At 47.3% G+C, this 12,540-nt stretch overlaps 1 protein-coding gene across 1 annotated transcript in view; it reads right to left on the bottom strand.

Annotated features, from left to right (window-relative positions):
• LRRC74A (leucine rich repeat containing 74A) overlaps positions 1-12,540 on the bottom strand; it is a 30,723-nt gene that overhangs the window by 2,626 nt on the left and 15,557 nt on the right. The window contains 4 exon segments of the mRNA XM_023528862.1: positions 3,385-3,470; positions 3,632-3,739; positions 8,301-8,447; positions 10,958-11,053. Coding sequence (XP_023384630.1) covers positions 3,385-3,470; positions 3,632-3,739; positions 8,301-8,447; positions 10,958-11,053 — 437 coding nt within the window.

The raw sequence follows: 12,540 nt of genomic DNA, 5'->3' as shown, positions 1-12,540 counted from the left end.
GCAAAAGATACATAAAAGCATCTTGAGAAAACTTTGCGGTTTTTATTGATCTATAACCTACAATCCATAAGAAGCTTTGATACTTCATGGCCTCATTACCTGCAGGGTTCCACCCAGGCACCAGCAGTGATTGGATGCTCACTACGGGCAGAGGATTTGATGGAGAATTTTATGGGTTATAATAGACTTAAAAGACACAGTCCCTGACTTTAAGCAGATTTGATTTATTTGAAGAGTTGGAGCAAAGACATCTGCATACCCTGACAGGTGTGATAGACACGAGTTTCAGCCCACAAACTCCTGATTGCATTTCTTTATTTTCTTTTCATCATCCCAATTTTGACTCTGAGCCCCTGTACTACCCAAATTCAACTTTAGGCGAAGACTTTGAATAAGGACGAGAAAGGGGAATATGCTGTGGAGATGGGGACAAAAATTATTCAAATAATGACTCCGCCTCACATGCAGAGAGGCCTTGGCCTCACCGCCAGCCTTGGTGCAGCAAAGTGAGACCCAAAGGTAGTGACTTGATTCCTAGATGCCATTCCAGTATGCCACTGGTGCTCTAAAGTGTCGGTTCCTGGAGACCCCCTCAAATATTTCCAGTTTTCCACCACTTGCCCCAAAGAATCTCCAGGTGAATGCGTTCATTCATTCCACAGGTATTTATTGAGCATCTTATGTGCCAGACACCACATGGTGCTACAGAGATGCATCAGACAGTTCCTGCCCTTGCTCATCCATGAAGGGGACTGACACGGTTAACCACAACCCTTTAAGGTACCACCCCCTCCCCGGCCTCCCCCCGGCTCTGTGTATGCTTTTCTTGACTATTATTGCTTTTCTTTTGCTAAGCTCCTACTGTCTTCCCAGTTTCCCAAGGAATTTTTTTTTTTTTTTAATGCTAAATGGTAGGTTCCTACAATAGGTTGGGAAGCCTTTATTGTCTCATTTCTCAGGTGGAACCATGAGGTTCCAAGGTCAGGTTGCCAGGCAGTGCCCGGCCTAGACTAGAAGCCAGGTCTCTCTGTCTCCTGTCCTGGGCTCTCTCCACGTGACCCCTCGGCTTTTGCTTCTAAAGGCCCCTATCCTCATTTCCTGAGCATCTGTTCCCTCTGCAACTGCCTCCGCATCTCAGAAATCTTTCCCCTTGACAGTTTACAATTACTATGATGAGCGCTTTGTGCACTGACCTCCTTCCCACTGCTCTTTTCCTGCCACCTAGCAACCCCGTTGCATTCCCAATTTGTCTTCATGGCTGTTAAAGAGGCCTCCAAGGATGTGCTCCCTGCTAGTTGCTAAAACCAGAGGGTGCTCCTCTGGTGAAGGGCACACCTGCAGCAGCCCAGAGATGCCAAGACCAAGCCAGACTTTATTGGCTCGCTCACAGTCTTGGCCTTGGTGTTTGTCCACTGAGGTTTCAGCCAGCTCTCTGCCTCCTCTCTGTCACCATCCGACTTGCCAGGACTTCTCTGTCACAGAGACTTCTTTCCAGGCCAGACTTGTTGCTATGGCTTCACCATTTACAGTAAGCTGGTTTGAAAGGTAAGGGGATAATGCTGAGCACCAATGCAGCCTCATGGCTGATTGATGAGAATGTTTTGACAGGCTCAACTTCAAGTGAGGCCGTTTGTAAACCCATCTCTCAGCTTGGTAGAGCATTGAATGTGAATAAGGTTTGGTGTTGGCATGAGGGTGGAGTGGAGAGAGCTGGTTTACGTTGTCGGCAAGGATTTGGCAGTAATTTAAACTTAGAATGTGCACACTCTTCGGCCCAACGATTGCACTGGGCCCACTCCACTGAGCCCATGTTAAACATGCGTGAGCAAGCACTGTATACAAAAGGATGTTGGTGGCAGTAGGATTTGTAGTAGCAAAACATTGGAAGTAAATGTCCATAAAGAAGAGATTAAATTACAAGACTTCTCTACTGTGATATACCATGTGGTAGATAAAAAGACTGAGATGGCTCTAAATGTGGTGATATGGAAAGATCGATCCCCAGACACACTGTAAGGCAAAGCACGTTCAGAGGAATGCGATCGTATGATTCTATGGATGATAAGAAACTGTGTGTGTGTGTGTGATATAACGTATAATAAGACACGTGCGTACTCTGAGTCTACCATGTGCCAGGCAATGTTCTAACTGCTTCATAGGCATTAATTCATTTAATCCTCAAAGACTGTTAAATGATGGGGAAACTGAGGCACGGGGAGATCAGGTAACTTGCCCAAGGTTCCGCAGGAGTGGAGCCGGGATTGGAACCCAGGTGGTTTAGCCCTATAGCTCATGCTTTTAACCATTTTATCACACACACACACACGCACACACACACACACACACACAGACACACACACGCACACACACACACACAGACACACACACAAATCAATTGTGAGTACGTGGGGAAAGGTATGGAAAGATATGGAAATATCATGAGGGCACCATGGAAGGCAGAGTGAAACGTGGGAGTGGGGTGAGATGAAAGAGGACCTTCATTTTCTCCTTGCTATACTTCCACGGATTTAGAATTTTTACAAGTAGATATTTGGTCCAAAAACTGAAAATAAAAAATTCATGCAACGATAAAAATTACAACTCTGCTTCTTCAGTCAGAACTAATAGAGCTGTAGGGTGTCATCTCAGGGCCCATGAGAGCCCCTCACTCAGTTCTTGAAACTCAGAGGCACAGACCTCAGGACTGCCTCTCGATGGTCATGTGACCTTGTCTGCAAAATTGGGTCCGGGGAGTTGCAGGACTTGGAAACTGATCTCTTGAGCTCTGCCTTGGGCACTTCCCACAAGTGTCCCGAGGAATAAGCACTTCCAGGAGGCAGATGGGAAAGTTAAGGACAGAGGCAAGGGGTGGAGGGTATGTATGCAAGCCTGAGCCTTCCTGAGGGAAAGGCCTTTGCTGGATGATATGTGCCAGCCCCTTACATGCACTGTCCCCATTTGACCCTTACAGAACCCTTTTGGGTGCTGCGGTTATCACCCCATTCTAAAGACTTGGAGACTGGGAGTCCTGCATACGGCCATGCCTCTCTCATATGTTGGGATCTAATCATTTGCTCCCTTGTGTCACCTCCTATTGGCTGTGCGCACTGTGTCCTCAGAGACTGGCCCTAAAGCCTGCAGCATGTGGTCGAGACTGAAGCATGGCTGAGCCAATGGAAGATGAGAAGAAGGTAAACAGTGGGGCCAGCCTTGGGGCCCAGGGTGAAGGCCGCCCGCTGTGCAGGGTAGGCGAGGTGGGGGAGGTCAGACCTAATAAAATGCGGACAGGGTTGTCCCTGGAGCTCAGGCCAATCCAGCCGGGGTGACTTATGGAGAACTGAGGACTTTCCTGGAACAAAAGTGGTATGGGGGCCAGCCACTGACCTGAAGTTCACCATGCCTGTCTTCTTCTCATACATCCGCTTTATCAGGTCCCTGAGTTGGTACCGGTTTATGGGGACCTTGTTTTGCTGAGGAGGTGGATAGAACATGTGAAGTTAATGGAGCTCTCTGCTTACCCACAATCCAGGCGCGCGCGCACGCACGCACACACACACACACACACACACGCAGACACGCAGACACACACATGCACACACACAGTGCCTGTGGCTACTAGGGATCAACGTACCTTTAACATGGCTTTCCGGAACTCACCCACAGGCATCGTGATCATTCTGTTAGGGTTCAAGCTCTTGAAGAAGTCCAAGATCGTGATTTTGTGCTGGTCTGCATAGTTCTGAGAGAGGCAGGAGACACCAGGAGCAAACACTTGACCATTTAACATCTATAATAACTCTCGCTCCCCTCCCATCACACGGCGGCCCAGCTGCAGACCTAGCAGGCAGAGCAGGAGTGTGAGAAGGCAGACCCAGGAACTTGAGTCTCCCGGATGTTAGAGCCGCGTAAGATCAGGAGCCCTACACGGACAAACTGAGGCACGGCCAACTGCACGCCACGTGGGTTCTTGTGCATTTGCCCAGTTTCCAGGAGGCCCCAGCCCACTGAGCAGGATCTCCATGCGGTTCCAAAGGTGGAAAGACTGGTGTCGATGCTGTGACGGTCCCACAGCATCGAGGGAGTAGGGAGGGTCACCGTATTGACAAGTATTATTTAGTCTTGAAATTGCTTCTGCTAAGACCATTGTGGGTGGTGCACTGTGGGTGGTGGGTGGGCTGTTGTCAGCTCAGAGGCCAGAAGACCGAACCATAGCCATGTCGTGTGACCCGCAGGGCTGGCTCTCAGAATGCACAGCACTCATCATTTCGTGCAAAGGCTTATACGGAGATGTACTGTGTTAGAGTATTTTAAAAATAATATTTCATCGTTTTCATTTCAAAAATATTACCTACTCATATTGTAAGGTAATTTTAGATTAGTAGAAAGAAGAAAATAAAAAATAACCCATAAATCTAATCCCACCATCCAGATGTGTATTCTTTCATCTGTCTATCTGCCTATCTGTCTGTCTGTCTATCTACTCATCCATAAATCACCTTTTTACTGTACATGTTTTATGAAATGCACTGTACTAATATATTGATATTGATATATTAGTACAATGATATAATGATATTTCAAAATCATTAAAATATCCTATGGGGATCCTTTTCTTGGTATTTTTTTTCTTTTGATTCTCTTCCCCTCCCACTCTCAAAGGCCCCAGGCAAGGCCCAGCTGTATCGATCCACATTCCTACAGACATCCTGCTCCCGGAGAAGTTTCTCAGGGGTCAGTCCTTGGCCTCTGCTCTCCTTTCCCCACACTTCCCTCTCTGGTGTGCACTGCCTCCCCGCTGCCCTCCTCCCTGCCCTCCTCCCCGCTGCCCTCCTCCCTGGGGTGACTCCCAATCCCACATTTCCAGTTCTGCATCCTCAGCAGCTGCTCCCACATCCATGGTGACACCCCACTGGCACCTTAATCCAACACATCCGAAGTGAATATCGATTCTGCAAACAGCTGCTGGATGTTGTGGTGAATACCACGGTGAGCCCTTGACGCCCACTCCAGTTCCTTCATAGTATGTCTCTCTATAGAGCTAAAAGCTGGCATTCCCCAAGCCCACTTGCAGCTAGGAGTCGGGATGGGATGGGCTTCGCCAAGCACTTGGGTGAGACCTACGTGCGAGAGGTCTGATTTGCAGAGAGCAGGCTGTGGGCAGGTGTGGGGGCCGCTTTCTGATTCAGGGGCGATTCCTGGTTGGGCAGGTTCCTGATTGCGGCAGAAGCAGCAGCCATCCCGGCAACCCAGTCAAGATGTTTGGGAAACCATTTCTGGAATCTCAAACCAGAGTCTGTTTCTTCGGCCCTCTCAATGTTTCTGTGGTCTATCTCTGGTAATACATCCCTCCTTGCTGAACCTAGTTAGAATGGATTCCGTGGGCAGCAACTAAGAACCTTGACCTTAACAAGGGCCTGTTACTTTGACAGGTGCTATCGATAAGATCCTATGCAGCTTCTGTCCTGGAGGATTCACAGCTGCGGCGGAAGGGTAAAGGGGAGGGCTGCAAGGGCAAGGGCATTTATTTACTCTTTACTAGGGAGTTGCGAACGGTTGCCCAAGGCTGCGACACTTTGGTAGAGACCTGGAGAATGAGTAGGAATGAGCGAGACAAAGGGCGGGGGGAAGGGCGTTCCAGGCGGACAGATGTGCATGTGCCCAGGCTTGGAGTTAAGAGAACCGATGCAAAAAAGAATGGGGAGAAATTCGGTGGGGCCAAAAAGTGGAGAAGAAAGGGGTGGAATGGGGAGGGCTGGGGCTAGAGAGGGAGGGAGGGCCCGGGGACGGCCCCTTTTCCCCACAGGACTTCCCTACATCTGGCAAGGGTACATTCTCCTGTTAGGTTATTGGGCTTCAAAATTTGGGATTATCTTCGGCTCTGTCCTATCACCATAGACCTCTTCCTCCCAACACACGCGTGCACGCGTGCACACACACACACCACACACACAAACACACGCACCACACACCAACCATTCCCGAGCACCGGAGATGCCCCATAGCGATATCTCCTGCATCTGTCCCTCCGCTTCCATTGTCATCCTCAGCCATGTTGTCATCCCATATCTAGAATGCTATGATAGTGTCCTCATTCATTTCCCCCTCTTCAGTTCATTTCCTTTTCTAATGCTTCATCCCTGCTGAATTCACATCACACCCACGGCTCAACTCTGGCTGGCTTCCTCCTCCCTACAGAATCAAACTCGCCTCTGAGCCTAAAATCTGGGGTATGCCACATTCAGCCCAGCCTCCCTTTCCGGCTTGATTCCAGGCTTCCCCGTGAGCCAGGAGCCACACAGTTCTTCTGGTGGAGCCACAGGGTCCTGTTCCTCTCCCCACAACAACCTGCATGTGGCTCCACCTCTGTGCCTTTGCTGGTGGGGCTCCTCCTCTCAGAACTGTTCCCTTGGCCACTGCTCACCTGACTCCTTCTTGCTCTTCAAGGCCCTTCCCCAACCCCATTTCTTCCAGGAAGAATCTTTTATTTTAATTTTTTTTTTCAATTACAGTTGACATTCACTTTTATTTTATATTAGTTTTAGGTTTTCAGGATAGTGGTTAGATAGTCATATAATTTACACAGAGATATCTCTATAAGTCTAGTACCCACCTGGCACTATACATAGTTATTATAATATTATTGACTGTATTCTTTATGCTGTACTTTACATCCCTGGGACTATTTTTTAACTACCAATTGTTCTTCTTACTCCCTTCCACTTTTCACCCAGCCCCCCGACTACCCTTCCATCTGGCAACCATCAATTTGTTCTTTGTGTCTATGAGTCTCTTTCTGTTTCATTTGTTTATTTATTTTGTTTTTTAGATTTCACATATAAGTGAGATCATATGGTATTTGTCTTTCTTTGTCTGACTTATTTCACTTAGCATAATACCCTCTAGGTCCATCTATATTGTTGCAAATGGTAAATTTTCATTCTTTTTTATGGCTGAGTAATATTCCATAGTATATATGTACCACATCTTCTTTATCTGATCATCTATTGTTGGGCATTTAGGCTGGGAAGCATCCTTTTCTGTTTGCCTAATCCTACTTGACCTCCACTTTAGATTCTGATTATATGTGCTGCCTTAATCACTTATTTATCATATGACACTTTCTATTAGAAGTTACTGTATCTGTCCCGTCTTCCCAACCAGAATTTTAGTCGCCTGAAGGAAAGGACTGTGTTTCACATTGCGTGTCCGGTTTGGTCTCTACTCAGATATCCCTTCTCTGTGCTGTTTTAAACAAAGGACAGGCCTCCCACTTTGCATCAGATAACTCGATTCCCGTTCACTGGAGTATCTTACTTCCCTTGCAAAACAGATTCCCCCTTGGTTCCACCCAAGGACATCTGAAGATACTCGATACCCCTTTACCTTCTAGAACTTTTCACGCAAAAGTAATTTTCATGCAAGAGCTCTTGTATTTAGTCCTGGAAGCTAAGGCACAAAGCAGACCAAGCGGGGGCAGGAAGCAGTCCCAGGTCACGCACCCTGCAGAACCCACCTTTGCATGTTATCGTCCCCGTTCTTGCTTCCCCAGGTAGCAACAGTTCTGCATCCAGAAGCAGGGCCATCGCCTCCACCTCGGGGTGACAGCCAATGGTGGAAACACCAGGCCTGGGGCTGGTGATAACTCTAATGTCCCTTCCGGCTCTAATAGTCTCTGATTTTTTATTTTCACTGTTACACCTGCCTCCTGTGATTGCCAGAGATAATCTAAGACTTGAGCCAGGTTACCACTAGATATAAAAGACTTGAGGTTCTCTCTTTAGCTGAAGCCGTCAAATAGCTGTCCTGACCATAGGGGTGTCTTGGCATCCTTACCAGTTATTGAAAAGAGCCTACATTTGTTGGGTGGTTATTAGAAGCCAGACATTGCTCCAAGCACTTCATGCATATTATAGAATTTCATTTTCACAGCAGCCCTCCTGGGGTGGGTACTATTATTATGCCTATTTTACAGGTGAAGAGACTGAGGCACAGAAAACTTCAGTGACTTGCCTTCGGTCCTACAATAGCGAGGGGACAAGCCTGGCTGATAGAAACCATCCTATTCCAAGCCCCTTCCCCTTCAGCTGGTTCTTAGCTGTCCCTTTCCTGTGAGCGTCAGGAAGCACTACTGAGGGATCCGAAATTCATAGGGGACATTCTATGTTTGAGACATTCTTTGTCAGAGAGGGTTGTGCAGACACTTTGGGGTAGGGGTTGGGGGCTCTGGGTAGTGATTTGGAGTCAAAGAGCAGCTTTCTCCAGGTGTCCACGGGGACTCCGAGAGGAAATCAGGGGCTTACCTGGATCAGTTTTATGGCGTTTGTGCACTGGAAGATGGTTTTCTTGACAGAGAGGCCTTGTACTGCCTTGTATATCACATCCAGTTGTGGGTGGACGGCATATACCCCATCTAATATTTTCACAAACTGCTCGGACACCAGCACGTTCTGAGGCAGGGAGAAAGGGGACCCAGCATGGAGAAGGCATCACCATCATGCCATCTCCCTACCCAGGCCAGCGGCCCACCCAAGGGCTAGCCAGAGCGTTTAATTTTTTCCAGTTTGTTCTACAGTGCTGCTCCTAGCCTGGTATAGTTCCCTTTCTTTAGAGGTTGTGGTTTGACTTGTAAGTCTCCCACATGATTGATCAGATGCTCTAGCTGAGTGTTGGGGGCTTGTCACATACTGTCACCTCAGCTCTGCTCTCAGATGGCGAGCATAAGTGTCTGTGTGTGACAGATGAGACGCAGCTATGGGGTTGAGAGATGAGCCCGAAACCAATGCTGTGAAATGTCCATTTCTACACCAGTGTTGGTCTTCAGAGCAGGCGCCCTGGAAGAGGCTCTATCATTCCAACCATCCAGTCACGGCTCAAAACGCATTGGGAACTCCCCGTATTGAGGGGCCCTCGGAGCTGGGTCAATAGGCCGCAGGAGAAAACGTGTTCTGTGAAATAGCATTTGCTCAAACCTGGCTTCCACAGATTTTATCAACCTGCTTCATTCCTTAGGTGTGGTCCTGAGTATCTTTTGCCTTTCAAAGAAGTAAACCCATGCTTAAGGGCTAAAGGCTTACCCCCTTCCCTTTGTAGATATTCCAGAGAAATTTCTAGAAGCATCTACAAGAAGGAATTCTAACACAAATTAGAGTTACAAGAGCATAGTTGACGAAAGGGAAGAAAAAGGCTAATTCAGACCTATTTGTTCTGGTAGGCTTGTTAAATGGCACTGTGATCCCAACTCGTGGGTTTATATGACATCTGGGGCCTAAACTACACCGTTTCTAACATTCCTGACACACCAAGGCAGTGCCTCGGTCCATACCTTACAGCCAGCTCTGCGGGAGCGGGGGCGACCAAATGCCCACAAAATCTGGACCTGTGGCTGGGATTCAGAGGCAGGGCATGTTGGAGGCTAAGGCAGCATTGTAGGGTGCAAGGTCAGAGCTGTAGGATGAGGGTGGAGAGAGGGCCTCCAAGAAGAAAGACCCGTGAGCACAAGAAGGAGCCTGGGGCAGGGGAGAAGGAGCGAGGGAACGAAGTGAAAAGAAAGCGGGTATGTGTTTATAATCAGCGGCAACATGTCCAAACTTTACTTATTATTCAGTTCCAAGGAGCTCGGGTTTAAATATTCAAAATATCATCACTGATATAATTGCAAGGCATTAAGGTCTTAGCAAATCATCATATTTGTGCGGCACTTAAAAAATGTTCAAGGACTTTAACACTGTACCTTTTTAGAACTCTAGAGTAGGAGGCAGAAACCCTGGGTTTTACTCCTTGCTGTGTTGCTCACTTGCTGTGTGGTCCTGGGCAAGTGACCTAACCTCTCTGTTTCAGTTTCCTTACATATAAAATGGGAAAATGAAGAAAATATCTTGTTATGGATTGAATTGTGTCTCCACCACAAAAGATGTTGAAGTGCCAACCCTCAGAACCAGTGAATGTGACCTTATGTTGCAATAGGATCTTTGCAGATGTTCGAGTTGAGATGGGGTCGTTAGGGTGGGTCCTAATCCAGTATGATTGGATACAAAGGGACATCGCACAGGAGACTGCCACGTGACATTGAAGGCAGAGATTGGGGTGATGTACCTACTAGCCAAGGAACACCAACCATTGCCAACAAACACCAGACGTTAGGAGAGAGGCATAGAACAGATTCTCCCTCACAGCCCGCAGAAGGAACCGACCCTGCCGACACCTTGATCTTGGACTTCTAGATTCTAGAACTGTGAGATAATAAATTTCTATTGTTTAAGCCACCCAGTTTGTGGTACTTTGATACAGCAGCCCTGGGACACGAATACACTCTACCTCCCAGAGTAGGATCGAATGAGCTGACATAGATAAAATCACTTTTGGGGAGGAAAAAAAGAGCATAAAATGGTAGACAAAAATAGGATAGAGTTATTATCAGCTACCACCTTTAGAAAGATTCAGGCAAGAGGACCTGGCAGAGTGAAATCGCTTCTTCAGGCTTTTCTTGTCTATCAGGGGATTTTTACCCTCAAATACTACTCTGAGTAGGCCAAGTTATGAAAAGAAAATAAAAGTTTATCCATGTTTTATTACTCAGGTTCTAAAAATGCTATGATTCTAACCATTCTGGGATCCTGGGCCATCTGTCAACAAAGCTGACAGTAAACCTCTTTTGGGGTCCTCCTGCCCCTGTTTCTGGGGTTTCTGTACCTCTACTCTCAGGCCTACTCTCACGTGCACAGGTCTTGGGTTCCCAGGATCTGGAAACGATTTCACCTTGAGATGTTATTGACTGAATGGCTACTCCTATTGAAAGGACCCCTGGAGAGGGCAGAGTTGCACTCCAAAGAGTGACCTTTTCATGGGGCATACGTATGAGGGCCCATGAGGGAGGGAGCTGTTGGTGACTGCTGACACAGAGTGTCATGGGAACTGGCTTGCTCCCTGGTGCAAGTAACTACCTAATTCGATTACTCACGGAAATGTCCAGATTTTCCATCTTGGATTTGGGGTTCTTCTTGATGGACAGGATTAGTAAAACAGCACCATCCATATTTATAGGGTTCAGGAAAAGCTGTGGGAGGAGGGGAGAGATGAGAGATGGCTGAGATGGGGACAGGAGAGCACTGCTTCCATTTATTCCCATCAAATCACAATCACTGTCTTCTACCCAGACTTCCCCATAAGCACCTGTCTCCCTGTCTGTCTATTTGTCCAAACATCCATCCATCTGCCCATCTCACTGCTCATCCATCCATTCAACCAACCATCCATCCATCCATTCAACCATCCATCCATCCATCCTTCCATTCAACCATCCATCCATCCATCCATCCATCCATCCATCCATCCATCCATCCGTCCTTCCATCCGTCCATCTAACACTTATCGAGGGCCTGCCATGTGCCACTTGCTGGTGTAAGCACTGAGAAATATACAGGCAGACATGACAAGGTCTCTTCCCTCAGGTAGCTTATGCTCTAGAAGGGGACATAAGCAAACAATCAAATGGCATCAGAAGTGTGATGATAGCAGTGATAGAGGTACACATTGATACTGCAGGACCAAGGAAAAGGGCATCCAGTAGAGGGGAGGAGACACTTGAGCAAAACTTTGCAGGATGAATGGGGATTAGGGAGGTATGAAGAAGGGGAGGCAGGACCAGAGGTGGGAATAAGATGCAGCAAAGAAGTGCCAAGGAGCAGAAGTGAATATTTTGCGAGCGAGAACAGAGAGAACAAGGTCACAGAGCTGGCCAGATCACACAGGGCCTTGTGGGCTTAGCTAAGTTCTCAGGGTGTTATCCCACTGGTGCTGGGAGCCATTGAAATATGGCGTAGAGGCTAACGGCTGGGAACGTGGAGCACAGTGGCTCTGCTTACTAGCTTTCTGATCTTGAGTTAATTCCCTGACAACTCTGTACCCATCACCCAGGGCTGCTCTGAGGATTCAACAAGTCAATTCAAACAAAGCATTCAAAAGAATTTTTGATATCTAGCAAGCAGCGAACAGATGTTAGCTATCATTGTTGAAGGCTTTCAGCTGGATGGTTTCATGATGAGGCAGGCTGAAGCTTTGACTGTGTGCTGTGTGTCAGCTGTTTCCCAGGCTCTGATGCATTCCAAGGAGAAAAGAGATACTTGAGCCCTGCCCTGGTAGGGCTCGACTCACTTCCCAGGGAGAATTCTTTTTTCAAAATTAGGGAAAGGAAGGCTGGGTCTGGATGTAGACAGTGATAACACCAGTGGCAAAATTGTGGTCTTCACCTGTGACCAAACTGAGAGTTCTAGTTTAAATTTTATTTCTCACTTTTAAACATTTTAAAAAATGAAAATATATTTATTATACTTGGTTACGGTAGAAAAAATGTTAAATTCACCAATATCCTAAAAGAACAACTCTTGCTGCCATTTTGTTGAGGCAACTTTTTAGTCTTTTAAAATTCAGGTTCGCTGAACTTTCCTTGACTTCATTGGCCACTGGGGCTGAGTCATTTGCAGGCCAGGTCTGTTTCTCCTCTCTGAGTTCCACCTGGTCCCACTCCAGCCAGGCCAGCCTCTC

Source organism: Pteropus vampyrus, unplaced genomic scaffold (genome assembly GCF_000151845.1).
Source record: "Pteropus vampyrus isolate Shadow unplaced genomic scaffold, Pvam_2.0 Scaffold32, whole genome shotgun sequence".
In the NCBI taxonomy this organism is placed as follows: domain Eukaryota; kingdom Metazoa; phylum Chordata; class Mammalia; order Chiroptera; family Pteropodidae; genus Pteropus; species Pteropus vampyrus.
The sequence above is the reverse complement of the archived record's forward strand: the minus strand, read 5'-3'. Positions and strand labels throughout refer to the sequence as shown.